General features: G+C 38.4%; 1 protein-coding gene across 5 annotated transcripts in view; it reads right to left on the bottom strand.

Annotated features, from left to right (window-relative positions):
- Positions 1-16,618, bottom strand: part of mapk8b (mitogen-activated protein kinase 8b) — a 67,529-nt gene that overhangs the window by 6,756 nt on the left and 44,155 nt on the right. The window contains exons 1-8 of one of the 5 annotated variants that reach the window (XM_039655311.2): positions 12,419-12,605; positions 6,711-6,889; positions 6,472-6,601; positions 4,683-4,741; positions 4,351-4,489; positions 3,090-3,255; positions 2,611-2,682; positions 395-577 (exon numbers count right to left, since the gene is read on the bottom strand). In XM_039655311.2, the coding sequence (XP_039511245.2) occupies positions 395-577; positions 2,611-2,682; positions 3,090-3,255; positions 4,351-4,489; positions 4,683-4,741; positions 6,472-6,601; positions 6,711-6,832 (871 nt within the window). In that variant the 5' untranslated portion in view covers positions 6,833-6,889; positions 12,419-12,605. Of the gene's footprint in view, positions 1-394; positions 578-2,288; positions 2,361-2,610; positions 2,683-3,089; positions 3,256-4,350; positions 4,490-4,682; positions 4,742-6,471; positions 6,602-6,710; positions 6,890-12,418; positions 12,606-16,618 lie in introns of those variants that run through there. The other 4 variants (XM_039655305.2, XM_039655317.2, XM_089121765.1 and 1 more) reach the window with 4 other exon arrangements.

Genomic DNA, 16,618 nt, shown 5'->3' on the forward strand with positions numbered 1-16,618 from the left:
AGTCGCAAAATAAAGTTATTATAATTCATAATTTAAAAAAATACACCTGCCACTAAGAACCCAGTAGATTTGACTTTGCTACTCGCATTTGCTAGTCAGTGGCAGGTGGTATTAGTTTACTTCTATAAAACAACAATATAATAAAATATACCATTATCCTAAAATAATTTCAGGTACAAATTAAAACAATATTTGCAACAAATATAACAATAGTCTAGCATCATTCACCTCACAATTGGTAGTCTATGATCGGTTCCACATTCAGTCAGAAGTTTGCATTTATCTGCTATTTGCATCTTTAAACATCCAGCAATCCATTTCTAAAAGCAACATTTACAGTGTAACAGCACTATAAAACAATAAAAGGCCGAAATATTGAAGACGTATCCCTCACCTTTGAGTTTGTTGTGGTCAGAGTCTGCAGGGAAGAGCACGTCAGGGAAGAGCTTCTCAAAGCTGTATCCAGCATAGCGAGGTCTGTTCTCCACGTAAGTCCTCACAGACTGGTTCAGCTTCAACATGAACTCCTGTGCCGGTGTGCCCAGCTGCTCGATCACCTTGTTCCACTGGTCAATATCTTCATATCACATGCTAAGGAAAACTACTGACTGGAGGCACATCATCATGGCTCTCTCTTACCTGACTAATATATTTGGGTGACTTCCAAGTCACATACATAAACATAATTACCCTAAGTGAAACATTTTAAGCAGTTAACCTCTTTATTATTTAAGAATGACTCTAGTACATTTCCAAATCCAGCGTGATGTGACAAGTCTACATACATACACTCCCCTAAAGGATTATTAGGAACACCATACTAATACTGCCTTAATTCTACGTGGCATTGATTCAACAAGGTGCTGAAAGCATTCTTTAGAAATGTTGGCCCATATTGATAGGATAGCATCTTGCAGTTGATGGAGATTTGTGGGATGAAGCTCCCGTTCCACCACATCCCAAAGATGCTCTATTGGGTTGAGATCTGGTGACTGTGGCCGCCATTTTAGTACAGTCAACTCATTGTCATGTTCAAGAAACGATTCGAGCTTTGTGACCTGGTGCATTATCCTGCTGGAAGTAGCCATCAGAGGATGGGGACATGGTGGCCATAAAGGGATGGACATGGTCAGAAACAATGCTCAGGTAGGCCGTGGCATTTAAACGATGCCCAATTGGCACTAAGGGGCCTAAAGTGTGCCAAGAAAACATCCCGCACACCATTACACCACCAACACCAGCCTGCACAGTGGGAACAAGGCATGATGGATCATGTTCTCATTCTGTTTACGCCAAATTCTGACTCTACCATCTGAAATCGAGATTCATCAGACCAGGCAACATTTTTCCAGTCTTCAACTGTCCAATTTTGGTGAGCTCTTGCAAATTGTCGCCTCTTTTTCCTATTTGTAGTGGAGATGAGTGGTACCCGGTGGGGTCTTCTGCTGTTGTAGCCCATCCGCCTCAAGGTTGTGTGTGTTGTGTCTTCACTGCATACCTCGGTTGTAACGAGTGGTTATTTCAGTCAAAGTTGCTCTTCTATCAGCTTGAATCAGTCGACCCATTCTCCTCTGACCTCTCGCATCAACAAGGCGTTTTCGCCCACAGGACTGCCCCATACTGGATGTTTTCCCCTTTTCACACCATTCTTTGTAAACCCTAGAAATGGTTGTGTGTGAAAATCCCAGTAACTGAGCAGATTGTGAAATACTCAGACCGGCCACGCTCAAAATCGCTTAAATCTCCTTTCTTTCCCATTCTGACATTCAGTTTGGAGTTCAGGAGATTGTCTTGACCAGGACCACACCCATAAATGCATTGAAGCAACTGCCATGTGATTGGTTGACTAGACAATTGCATTAATGAGAAATTGAACAGGTGTTCCTAATAATCCTTTAGGTGAGTGTATATAGACCATTTCACAAGATGTAAACAACACTGGTCCAGAAACACTTCCTGTTTCAGTTTGTAACTGTTTTCTTTATTTTACATGTAAAGAAAAAATCTTAAAGATGTCTGTTTACATTTTTGATTCAGTTTTAAATGTTCTGTTGGTTGTATTTTATCCCAGCTTTTATGTAGTGTTAAAAAACTGAAACAGGAAGTGCTTCTGGACCAGTGTTGTTTACATCTTGTGAAATGGTCTATATGAATGAGACATTTTAAATCTGGATCTTCATTTCAGCATTTCAATCCTTTTTGCACATCAAGGAAAAAACACATATCACGGGTAAAATAACAAAACAAACACTCACAATGGGACAGTAAAGACGACCAGGTAAGGATACGGTCTGTGCCAGGAAACAACACACTACCTCTGACCATTTCAGCCATGATGCATCCAACAGACCAGACATCAACTGAAAAATGAAATGACAACCAAATTAAACTGCCAAAAATCTTACAAATGAAATGGCATGATCAATACGCATAAAAAAAAGAGAAAAAAACACACAAGAACAGGGTGCACTGATGTGGATGCAACAGACGTGACAGGACGGTGCATGCAAACATCTCAGTGTGCATCAGGCAGGGTCACGGGCCAGATCAAGACATCCAAGTGTGCCTACTCTTCACAAAACAAAACAACTAGAGGCTGAACAAGGATACAGTCTCTCCCTGGAAAAAGGATTTTGTGCCGCACCATCTCTGCCATAATGCAGCCAACAGCCCAAATATCCACTACACGAGTGTAGCATAGAGGAAAGAGAGAAGACATAAGCAAAGCAAAAAGGGCAGCGCGACTTTTCTGAGTTTGACCCGCTGCCAATTTTTCCTCAGCGCTACCGACTCGGACTAAACGTCAGCATTATTGGCCTTCAAATTGATCTGTTATTTTCGCACTGCAGTGATCCACTTTCACTTCCCAAGTAAGACTCAGTGACTAATGCTCAGTGCTACAGGCAAACCCATCCAGTGTGCTTGTGCATGCAGAAACTAGTTCAGCTGGACAAAAGAATCCCTCAAGGGTCTTTAACGTTAAATCACCACAGCCATTTGGTGAGATCAAGGTTGTTTTCAGCAGAATGATGTGAAGGGTCCCTTTATGTGGGCATGCTGCAAAGCAGTGACATCAGGTTAGCACTCACCATTGGCTTGGTAACCCATGCCCAGGATGACCTCGGGGGCACGATAGTAGCGCGTCACCACATAAGGGGTCATGAGGAGGCCGGTGGCGGCCGTCCGGGCCAGGCCGAAGTCGAGGATCTTCAGCGTACAGTCGGATTTCACTACTATGTTACTAGGTTTCAGATCCTGGAAAGAGAAGAGGTTAAGGGTCAGCAGAGTGGTCACATTCTCACTGTAGGGGAGTTCAGAAACTATAGCCCATTTTTTCCACGTTAGTTTTTAATATAAGCAAATTTGTAATCATTACATCAAATTTCACGTCTGTTTCGTTGAAAGGATGAAAGGTATGGACTTTAACGATTTATTGAAAGCTTGAAAAACGCTAATTCAGTTTTATTTTCCCAAATTCCCCAGTTTAATTCGATTTTTTATTAAGCAAATTTGTAATCGTTACATCAAATTTTAGTAATCAAATTTCACGTCTGTTTCATTGAAAGGATGAAAGGTACGGACTTTAACGATTGCTTGAAAAACGCTAATTCAGTTTTATTTTCCCAAATTCCACATTTTAATTCGATTTTTTATTAAAGTTTATTTCGTTTTAATCATCAAAAAGCATGTGTAATCAATTGATTTTTTTTTTTCTGAGATTCTGTGTTGTCGGTTTTATTTTTTCTAGATTTATGAAGAAAGTGTATCATCATTTAGAAAAATAGTGGTAATCAAATAAAAGCATTAAACATGTGATCTTTTAAAATCGGATTTTATATTTTTTCATTGAATGAAAGAACAATTGTGTGATATTCCTTAAAATATCATAATGCCGAAAAGAAACATGTGAGGGTCCTAAAAGCATCACTCCCTACATCAAGTTAACACATAATTGGCAGCTAAATTATGAGGTCTTAATAAAATATCAGATTTTGGCCAAAATTCAAGGCAGCATTACATAAATCTTGAAACTCTTGCAAATGCATTGAAACAGAGTAGGGGGAAAAAAATGTTGATTTTCTAGGTAATTTGTGTTTATTAAGCCAAGCCTTAAGGACGAGAACAATAACGATAAAGATATAGTTTTAAAACCCGTTCTAAATATAAAAGAATAAAGTCAACAGCACAATTGAAATGATGAACATTGACAGCCAATCAGAATCAACCCTTCTTTATAGAGCTTGAGCGTTGACCGTTAATGTAGCATTTCAAAGCCAGTAACCAATGGAGAAGCTTCCTATGTAGAAAGAAGACAGTTCACTAGGCTTTGAAGTGTGTGTGTGTGTGTACCCTGTGTATGATGCCGGCAGCATGTAGGTGTTTGATGCCGCAGAGCATCTGATAAAGCAGGTAGGAGAGTCTCTCGTGGTCCAGCTCCATCTGAATGACCTGGCACAGGTTTGCATCCATCAGCTCCATCACCAGATAACTGCGGACAGGAGACGAAGGTAAACGAGTGAGGAACACACAAATAAACAAGCATACACTCACATATACACACTGTACAGCCCTCATCTTGTTACACAGTGAATTTGAATTAATCCAAGGCCAAACATATATCATGTGTTACACATTTTACAACTCAAAAGCCATTCTAATTCACAACAGAAAGTTAAACTTACACATCCTGGAATTCCTCAAGTGTCTTCTGTGGTGTGAACACATTTAACAAGCCAATTATCTGTGAAATGAAAGCACACTGCATGAACGATGTGCTCCGGTTGAACTATGAGGATATCAAGTTCTTACCATCCAAAATGTATACTTATATTTACCATGATACACCACATTTCAGTGTGATTTTCATTATTTACCATGTTCCCGTATGATTCGCCATGAATCTAGCATGCTTTACCATAGTTTCCTGCTTGAACACCTAATAAGAATGAGACCTTTTTGACGGTTATAGCGCCACCTATGGTCCGATCTCCACGAAACTTTCCATGCTTCCTGACCATGTTAGGACATATATGCTCTTCAATTTTTGTGAAGTTATGAGTTTTCCATTAGGATTCATAGGCTTTTGGGTGCATTTTGTCACGCCCCTTTTCTAAATAAACCTGTTATAGCAAACCAAATGGCAAAGTTCAACTTTTTTTTCCAATAATTATTAATCTAGAGAGTCCAGAGAATTGTTCTAGAGTGGTCTGGTTCCGATTGGGGGGAAAAACAGGGACTAGTTCGTAAAAGTACGTTTTTAACATATTTGTAAGTATTTAATTAACGATTCGATTGACAGCAATGGTTCTAGAGGCAACGTTGTTCAGCATGAGGAGATTTATCAAATGATATGCATTTTGTGGGGGTGTGCGCAACACCACGTGTTTACAGTGGGCATAAAACTCGTTAGCGCCAACTAGTGGCTGATTTCTTTCAAAATTCTTACAGACCTCTTTGGTCATGAGTCGAACATGCCCATCGAGTTTCGTTCCGATCGGCCTCCGTTAACCTTGTCTCATAGGTGCTCAAACTTCATTGGCCGATGGCGGCCATGTTTTTTGAGATACGCCAATGTCCTCAAATATATATACATGAGCCTTGGACCAAGACACCGCATACCAATTTTCAAGTATATCGGACTAACGGTCAGGTGGTCATAGCCCTTTTTATGTTTTTTTTTAATGTTATAACGCCACCAAGTGGCTAATCAACGCCGATTTCTTTTACTGTGACCTCAGAATGTCATCCTACACATGTCTTTTGAGATTGGTGAAGATTTCTCATTAACTTCTAGAGTTATTGCCATTTTAGTAAAATAGGAACCTTTTCGCCCCCTAGCGACCGTGAATCAAAATTTCAACTTTTTTTCGATAATTATTCACATTCAGTCTCCAGAGAACATTTCTGCAATGGTTTGATTCCGATCGGGTGAAAAACCAGGGACTAGTTTGCAAAAGTAGGTTTTGGACAAAATCCAAAATGGCGGAAAAATTTGCATATCGGAAATGAAATCGGAGATATTCTTCATGTGTCCAGCTTTCCAATGAGACACTTGAGTCTACGACTTACTGTCTAAGAGTTATGGCCAGTTTCGCGCGTTTCGTTGCTATAGCGCCACCTATGGGCCAATCGGGCTCATACTCTCTGAACCTCTCCTCGATTTTTGTACTACCATCTGACAAAGTCTCAAGTCTCCAGTCCTTACGGTTTGGGCTGCACGATGCGTTTTACGGCAGAAGAATAATAATAAAAACCCTTACAAATACATTAGGTTTTCAGCACTTCGTGCTTGAACAGCTAATATTGTATTTATGAGAAGCAAATCAGCATATTAGAGTGATTTCTGAAGCATCATGTGACACTGAACACTGGAGTAATGATGCTGAAAATTCAGCGTTGATCACAGGAATAAATTACATTTACATTAATAGAATTAAATACATCATTAAATTGAAGCAAAACATGGCTTACGTTTTTGTGGTTGACACATTTCATCAGGACCAGTTCTCTGTAGGCCCGTTTGGCATGAGTTTGGTTCTGAAAGGGTCGGCTAAGTTTCTTAATTGCAACATTTCGTTCAAGGACGTGGTCATACGCAGAGCTAAAAAGAAAAACGGGTTTTTAATTTAACACACTTTCTTTTATGAGCCATCTTGATGATAATCTGCTTCTTTCATATTTGACAGGCTAATTAAATTCATTAAACTTACCAGACGATGCCTTGAGCTCCAGACCCGATTGGTCTCAGATTCTGATAGCGCTTCAAAACGGTGAATGTTGAATCTCCTACATCTATGCTGTAATACTCTTTCTCACGCTTATTCCTGTTCATGTTGAAAACCGTACTGACTGTTTCTTGGGCATTCAAGAAAAACTTCAACTTCAAAATCTGAAAAGACAAAAAGAAATGAGTGAGTAGAGGACTTTCATCTGGTCCTGGTCTGGACTGGTTTTGTGTTTACCATTGAAAAGAGAGATATAATATATATATATATACCATATAATCTGGTTTGCGATCAAAGGAACTTGACCTTCAAAGTTAGGTTTCATAAATTCATAAAAGCTGCTGCATGTAACATACAGAGTGTCATATATAGAAGATATTTAAGTATAAGAGCGCAATAATTTGCATATTGCAATTAATTTTATTTTGCAATTAAACTTTATTAAAATTAAGACTAACTCTGTCATTAGACTAGTTAGGCTACTTGATCTTTCACAACCTGTGAGTTTATAAGATTAAGTATGTAAGATCAAAATATGTTCATTTTTAAAGTAATCGTTATCAGCCAGATAAGAAAATTTGGCCGATGTATAATAGATTTCCTTAGCTTCAGATGCTCAGTTTTGAATTAAGTGTAAATATAGTCTGTCATGTACATAAAATTATAATGAGTACATGTGTAGAGAGTGGCTATTAATGGTGAGATTTTTGTTTTTGTAATCAGGCTCTGAAAATTATACGAAAATGTGGATTTAGATCAATCAGGAAATATATTGGCTTTAAAGGGATCAATTTTTGGTATGTTTTAGCTTACCTCAAGGGCATCCAAGATGCAGGTGTCTTTATTTCCGCAGTAGTTTTTAATATTTTAGATTTTTAGGTCAAACCGTTCTTGTCTGTCAGTCATATAAAGGAGGTCTATGGTCACCACCTCAAAGAGCATGCACAGAGAAGTCCAAATTAAACATGATTTAATGACTCGTAAATGTAAGTACACATTGATGGCCTAAGACACGAAACGAGCGGTTTGTGTGAGAAAACGAACAGATCACGTCCAAGTGATCTGAAGGCACGGGCGCTTCGGTCTGTGCAAGTGCCGGAAGTGATCTCTCGCACAGTTGCAAAAAAAATTCAACGTTGTCTGTTGATATATCGAAATCGTCTTCCATTGCGATTTCCAGTATAAATATGTTTAGATCTTCACAGTGAAAGGTAACACTTCCGAAATCTCTGTGTGAACATGAGTGAAGCACGCACGCGAGAGATCACTTACGGCGCTTGCGCAGACCAAAGCGCCCTCGCCTCAGACAGTTGGCTCTGGTTACAAGAGGTAAAAACGATATAAATACTGTTGGTTTTCTCACACAAACCGCTCGTTTCGTGTCTTAGGCCATCAATGTGTACTTACATTTACGAGTCATTAAATCATGTTTAATTTGGACTTCTCTGTGCATGCTCTTTGAGGTGGTGACCATAGACCTCCATTATATGACTGACAGACAAGAACGGTTTGACCTAAAAATATCAAAATTGAAAATACTGCGGAAACAAAGACACCTACATCTTGGATGTCCTTGAGGTAAGCTACATACCAAAAATTAATTTCAAAGTGATCCCTTTAACGATCGAAGAGGCGATACAGAAGAGACGCGTGCCTATGGTGGTTCAGGTACGTGTGCCAAATGGACAGTGCCAGACTGCCATTCAAACTACTCTGGTGCCGACGACCACCAAAGTGGGGAAGCAAGTCGAAGACGACCTTAAACAATTCGCCGTCTTACCCTTGTGGACGCCGATCGTCAAGTTTTGAAAGAAGCCGAAAGTCAGGAAGATAAAGAGAGAAGAATATGATGAAATACATGCTTTGTTTTTAACTAGATGAAAGAAGAAGTCCAGAGCAAAAGCATAAATATCAAGATAAATATTGAATGGTGCAAAATATCAAAATATTTTCTTCATGCACGCCACGAAAGCGCTGTGGAAAGTGGGTGACGAATCTGACCTAAGAAGCATCAGCAAAGCCTCATCATCTTAGCGCATCGTCAGCGTTATAGTGACTTGAAGCAGAAATACATATTTAAACAGGTACACTGCTCCGGGAACTGTGAAAACAAACGACCGTCATTCCTCAAATTTAGCATATTATGCTGAGGATGCTGCAGTGACAGACGCAAACACGATTGCCCTCTTTACACCGGTATTTCAGGACAGCCTGTGGTTTTCTGTTCATAATTCACATGGTGCATTTTTTCCACCCAAGGCATTTATCAAGGATCTCAACATGACATTACATGTCTTTGACAAATGCTTTAAGGAATCAGAATAGCAGGAAAATAACTCATTAAAAAGCATTATACAGTACAGAATAGAAGACTAAGCGCTGCAACTAATGATTATTTTAAACATCTATTGATTGATTGATTGATTGATTATCTGTTGGTTATTTGTTTCAACGATTAATCAAAAAGTTTTTTTTTGTATAATAAATGTTATTCCACATGCTGAAAAAACAAATATAGTGAATGTATCTCTGTGTAGGCGATCTATGCTAAACACAACCTGCAAAAAATGGAAACATTGCATTGTAAAATCAAAAAACAACTGCTTGTCCATCATATTTAAGTTAAAATCAATAAACATAAAAATTATTTTAAAAAAGAAAAACGAACGCGTAGATAAAATGTTAACTGGTATTACTCTTACCAGACCCACTGTTATTGGAATATTACAATATTATTGGTGCGTTCAAGTCCAAGTGCGTTATTTACGACGAAGCAAGAAGATGGCGCTGTACCTTCTAAAAATTAAAGGATTAGTTCACTTTTGAAAAAACTTTTGCTGATAATTTACTCACCCCCATGTCATCCAAGATGTCCATGTCTTTCTTTCTTCAGTCGAAAAGAAATTAAGGTTTTTGATGAAAACATTCCAGGATTTTTCTCCTTATAATGGACTTCAATGGGAACCGGATGGTTCAGGTCCAAACAACAGTTATAACAGTTTCAGATGCAGCTTCAAATGTCTTTAAACGATATCAGACGATGAATAAGGGTCTTATCATGCGAAACGATCGGTTATTTCAAAGCTTATTCCAAAAATGTAACTTTTCTAAGGACAAATGCTAGCCTTTCTCCATTCTGTGAGGCGCGTTTGCAACGTCACGTAATACATAATTACGTTTAAAAGGTCACGGGCGACGTAGCTGGAAGTACAGAGTCAGAGTGTTTACAAGTTGAATGCATAGGTTGAACGTGAAAACTAACTCAAACGCCGTTTACAAAAAAGGAATTAAAAGGTAAAACAACGATGTCGGACGATTTTGACTCTGTACTTCTGGCTAAGTCGCCCGTGACCTTTTGAACGTAATTACGCATTACGTGACGTTGCAAACGCGCCTCACAATATATTACAAGGCTAGCATTTGTCCTTAGAAAAGTTACATTTTTGGAATAAGCTTTGAAATAACCGATCGTTTCGCATGATAAGACCCTTATTCATCGTTTGGTGTCGTTTAAAGACATTTGAAGCTGCATCTGAAACTGTTATTAAATGTCGTTTGGACCCTGAACCATCCGGTTCCCATTGAAGTCCATTATAAGGAGAAAAATCCTGGAATGTTTTCATCAAAAACCTTAATTTCTTTTCGACTGAGGAAAGAAAGACATGGACATCTTGGATGACATGGGGGTGAGTAAATTATCAGCAAAAGTTTTTTCAAAAGTGAACTAATCCTTTAACTACACAAAATACAGCAATTTAAAAAAAAAAAAATCTACTTTCATTTTAAATAGTTAAAAACGAGGAATGTGCATATCGAGTGTTTTGCTTTTTATGCTTTTAATTAATATATGAAGTCACTGTTAACTTTATTTTTTACACATTTTACAATCCTATTTTGTTGTAAATAAAAAAATTCAATGTCACTGCTTAATATCTTTAAGTATTGCTGTATTCCGTTTCTCACTGACGTGCCTCCAATTTGTAAACTCAGGGCTTAAAGGGTTAAATATGGTGGACAAGCAGTTGTTTTTTGATTTTACAATGTAATGTTTCCTTGTTTTTTTGCAGGTTGTGTTAGTTCACCCAAAAATGAAAATTACGCTTTTTGCTAGGGCTTTCTGTCCCTCCATTGTAAACATATGTTCGGTATACTGTCCTTGTCCAGAAAGGATATAAAGACATCACCAAAGTAGTCCATGTGACATCAGTGGGTCAGTTACAATGAATTTTTTTGAAGCGTCGAAAATACATTTTGGTCCAAAAATAACAAAAACTACGAATTTATTAAACATTGTATTCTCTTTCGGTTCTGTGTTCACGAGTGTCAGGGGTTCACGATGTCAGGGATGTGTTATCTGGTTACTGGTTACCAGACACATGTCAGCAGTGTCTTACATCAGCAAATTAAGTATTCTTTAAGTTCTGCGGACAGAACCGGAAGACATTTATGTATGTACATACCGTACATACATTCCCAATGGAGGGACAGAAAGCTCACAGACTAAAACTAAAATATCTTAAACTGTGTTCCGGAGATGAACGGAGGTCTGACGGGCTTGGGACGACATGAGGGTGAGTCATTAATGAAATAATTTTCATTTTTGGGTGAACTAACCCTTTAAAGAAAATCCAGAGCTTAGTTCCCACTCGTATTTCCCACTTTTTGGTGGTGTCGGTTCAACTCATAAATTCAATCTTTCCGAAATGACCTTAATGCACCATATGTCCTCCGCTATATTTCAGATGCGCTTTGTTTGTCCATAGAGATGTGTTATTCACTACTGTAAACTTAACTGATGATCAAACTCGTTGCTTATTATTTTCATTATCCTTTAGGCCTAGTAGCCCTAAACTGGACTAAATCTCAGCACACTGTTCAATGGTGCATCAATACCTGAGGGATTAGGTCTTAATTGAATTTTAATTCATACTTCATATTTCAGGGACTGCATTCTTTAACATCAATGTGAATGGAAAGTGTCAATCATCTCCTAAAATAATTTTGAGAACCGCACCCAAATGCCCTGAATTCAACATCTCACAACACCATCCATCCATTTCTCTGATCTGACTCCTCACACCTCCAGATGGGTCCATTACACTGCATTGAAATCAAATCAAAACTGCTGTATGTATACTGCGAAAGACAATCTGTTCTGTACTATCAGAGCACAGCCAGTTCTGCATGGCTGTCTCTCAAAACTCAATGAGAATCCTACATAAACAGCATTTTTGGGGCATCATAGACAGGCGTGTTAAGAAAAAATGCTGTCAGCTCACTAGGTTGAGATCTCAAACTTGCACATGTCATTTACAGAATGACAAATGGGTAGATTTACCATGTTTTAGTACCAAAAAATGCCATGTTTAAGACATTTGCTCTGACATTTGATCAAAGTACCATGTAAATATGATTGTATTCAGTGGAGTATACGTTATATATACAAGACGTATTACTACCACGGTTATCAGTCCATGTGCCATATCGATTTGGCACATTGTACAACATACTGTAAAACATAATAATGCACAATAAGTGAAATAACGCGCTAAGATATTATTCTCCCAAATAACCAGCTTAGACTAGCGAGTCAATGGTGTTTACTGTGGTGTTTTACAGCAGCAATTCAGGGTTACCCTCCCCCACAGCCCACCTTAAAAACATTAGCGGTAAAACTGCAAGTGTTTACTCACCCTCTTAAAAGATATACAGACAATTCAAGAGATGATTCATAAAATGACAAGTGTCTTCTTCACACAGAGCACAGCAGTTCGTTGTATTCGTCTTGTTTTCCACTTGGGAGACACAAGCTCTTCGCTCACTGTGCTTCCGTCCACTGGCAGGCCTTGAGCTGCGGACACTTGCGTACTACGTCACCGTAACTCTGCGTGAATGTGACGTGCGCAGTTTCTGCGCTCTTCCCGAAGTCATCTATCCCTTTTCCACCAAAGCAGTTTGAAGGTGCGTTCATGTGCTATGGAAAATAGGATATTTTTCACTTGTGAACTGGTATTTACCGGTGTGTTGCGTTCAAGTGCTTTTGTTGTCGTAATGTGGTAAAAAAAAAAAAGATGGAGATCCAGACCTGTTATTTAGATAAAACTACTTTAGATTGCTTAGAGGGTTAGTTCACCCAAAAATGAAAATTCTGTAAGTATTTACTCACCCTCATGTTGTTCCAAACCTCTATGTGTTTATTTGTTCTGCTGAACACAAAGATATTTGGAAGAATGTTTTAATCAAACAGATCTCAATCCCCAGTGGCTACCATAGTAGGAAAAAATACATACTATGGTAGTCAATGGGGATTGAGATCTGTTTGATTAAAACATTCTTCCAAAGATCTTCCTTTGTGTACAGCAGAACAAATAAACACATAGAGGTTTGGAACAACCTGAGGGTGAGTAAATACTGAGAGAATTTTCATTTTTGGGTGAACTAACCCTTTAAGTCATCTGCAACAGCAAGAAAATTATTTATCAAAACTCAAAAGGTAAATAATATGCTGTATATTTTCTAGATCATGAATAGTATATATTTTTACCATTCACGACTCCACTGTCTAAGCACGACTCTTGCGGTGCTCTCCGCCATTTTGAAAAGGTCAAAGGTTATTTCATCTCGGCAACTCGTCCATCAAAATATTCTACGAGTTGCCCAGTGGAAACGTTGGCGTTTGGTATTTGCCATAATTATCATAGCACATGAACACACCATGAGAGCCGGTTCGGAGCCGGTGCCTGCGCGCGAACCAGTTCTTTGTGTTTCGACAGCCAAAGAACCAAAGCTGCACCAACTCTTTGCTGGACTAGAACCGTTCTTTTACCAAGTCATGCTTACGTCGGGGGCTGGAGCAGGTTTAGATGTGCTCTAAACATCTTTTCTGACCATAATAAAGGATCGCAAAGCTAGGAGAAACATTTGCAGAAACACGATGGAGTTCGTCTTTGTATATCGCAAGAGTTTCAATGTGTATCGCGAGTATGTGTATCGCAAGAGTTTCAATGTGTATCGCAAGAGTTTCAGTGTGAATCGCAAGAGTTTCAATGTGTTATCGCAAGAGTTTTAATGTGTATCGCAAGAGTTTCAATGTGTATCGCAAGAGTTTCAGTGTGAATCGCAAGAGTTTCAATGTGTTATCGCAAGAGTTTTAATGTGTATCGCAAGAGTTTCAATGTGTATCGCAAGAGTTTCAGTGTGAATCGCAAGAGTTTCAATGTGTTATCGCAAGAGTTTCAGTGTGTATCACAAGAGTTTCAATGTGTATCCAGTTTCAATGTGTAGCTCAAGTGTTTGAATTTGTATCACAAGAGTTTCAATGTGTATCGCAAGAGTTTCAATGTGTATCCCAAGAGTTTCAATGTGTATCCCAAGAGTTTCAATGTGTATTGCAAGAGTTTCAATGTGTATCCCAAGAGTTTCAGTGTGTATCACAAGAGTTTCAATGTGTATCCCAAGAGTTTCAATGTGTATCCCAGGAGTTTCAATGTGTATCGCAAGAGTTTCAATGTGTATCGCAAGAGTTTCAATGTGTATCGCAAGTATTTCAATGTGTATCCCAAGAGTTTCAATGTGTATCCCAAGAGTTTCAATGTGTATCCCAAGAGTTTCAATGTGTATCCCAAGAGTTTCAATGTGTATCCCAAGAGTTTCAATGTGTATCCCAAGAGTTTCAATGTGTATTGCAAGAGTTTCAATGTGTATCCCAAGAGTTTCAGTGTGTATCACAAGAGTTTCAATGTGTATCCAGTTTCAATGTGTAGCTCAAGTGTTTGAATTTGTATCACAAGAGTTTCAATGTGTATCCCAAGAGTTTCAATGTTTATCCCAAGAGTTTCAATGTGTATCCAAGAGTTTCAATGTGTATCCCAAGAGTTTCAATGTGTATTGCAAGAGTTTAAATGTGTATCGCAAGTGTTTCAATGTGTATCGCGAGTATGTGTATCGCAAGAGTTTCAATGTGTATCGCAAGAGTTTCAATGTTTATCCCAAGTGTTTAAATGTGTATCCCAAGAGTTTTAATGTTTATCCCAAGAGTTTCAATGTGTATCCCAAGTGTTTAAATGTGTATCGCAAGAGTTTCAATGTTTATCCCAAGAGTTTCAATGTCTATCGCAAGAGTTTCAATGTTTATCCCAAGAGTTTCAATGTTTATCCCAAGAGTTTCAATGTGTATCGCAAGTGTTTCAATGTGTATCACAAGAGTTTCAATGTTTATCCCAAGAGTTTCAATGTTTATCCCAAGAGTTTCAATGTTTATCCCAAGAGTTTCAATGTTTATCCCAAGAGTTTCAATGTGTATCGCAAGAGTTTCAATGTCTATCGCAAGAGTTTCAATGTTTATCCCAAGAGTTTCAATGTGTATCCCAAGTGTTTAAATGTGTATCGCAAAAGTTTCAATGTGTATCCCAAGAGTTTCAATGTTTATCCCAAGAGTTTCAATGTGTATCCCAAGAGTTTCAATGTGTATTGCAAGAGTTTCAATGTTTATCCCAAGAGTTTCAATGTGTATCCCAAGTGTTTAAATGTGTATCGCAAAAGTTTCAATGTGTATCCCAAGAGTTTCAATGTGTATCGCAAGAGTTTCAACGTGTATCGCAAGTGTTTGTATCGCAAGTGTTTCACATGTCTGTGCAAGTCTAATGTGAATGTGCAAGTGTTTCAGTGGTTTTGTCTCTTACAGCCTCCCATAAATCCATGCGACAAAAGTAACGCATCCGATGGATATCCGTCTAAACCCTTTCAATACACAACATCCTGTAAACGTGTCATGTGACTGCATCATGAGAATACACTGAACAGGACAGTAGTGAAACTGTCACAGTTCACATCTATTGAGTTAGATTAGTGAAGGTCTGGTGGTGGGGGGGTCGGACACACTGATTGGTCGCCCGGGCCTCTTCTAATCCAATTGAGTTCTTATAGCTGGGCTCTAAGAATAGGACTAATTAAGCTAAAACACAGCAGCGACAACATTTCAATGGAGGAAATGCTCCTGTACAATAACGGTGATATCCATCATTATAAAAGGAGTGTTTTTTGTCGGTATGTAGGCTAATTGAGAGGGACAGAGCAAGATGCTTGAAAGGATTTTTACTGAGCTGAAGATATCCGGAGGACAACTCTGCGTATATCGAATGAAGAAAGGTAAGCATGCGTTGCAACTTGTCCTTGAACGTTTAACGTTACATAGTCATAGATAAATACAATGTCTTAGCACACACAGAGAAATGGGGGAAGCACAGTATTAGTGGCGAACATAAAACTGGAATGAGATGGCCATCTTCTCGACATATTTAACAGCATATCATCTTAATAACAATTATTTTTATTTTCCCTTAGAAAAACAGTTTAAACCCTCTGGCACATTTATGGCGGGTACAATAATGAAGATTAGAGTGTTTTGTCTATTTATACATGGCATTTGCTTGAGAAACAGTAGGATAGGCCTACATCTGATTCTTTTAAACACAATATTAACATATACACTCTTAGAAGAAATGGTTCTATTTAGAACCAGAAATGGTTCCATCCCCCGCTTCATATATGGAACTCCAAAATGGTTCTATATAGAAAGGTTCTATAGGTAAAAGGTTCTCTTGGCCAAGTACGGAACCCCAGGGTTCTATAGGGTTCCATTGACCCAGGGAACCTTTTCGTCTAAGAGTGAAGTCCAGAAAAGATAGGTGATGCTTTTTGGCCAACATTCTGAAAGACACTGAAATATATTATTTTAATTATGAAGTTTTTAATCACAGTATCATTATGTCAAGAAGATAAAATCATGACAAACACTCATTTCAAATGTATACGGTTGAGGTGATGCTCTTGAAATTAGTGTTTTGTAGTAACTTAAAGGAAATACTGTTTCGGTCATACTTTAGATTTGTGTC

Source organism: Pimephales promelas, chromosome 17 (genome assembly GCF_988280905.1).
Source record: "Pimephales promelas chromosome 17, fPimPro1.hap1.1, whole genome shotgun sequence".
Taxonomy (NCBI): Eukaryota; Metazoa; Chordata; class Actinopteri; order Cypriniformes; family Leuciscidae; genus Pimephales; species Pimephales promelas.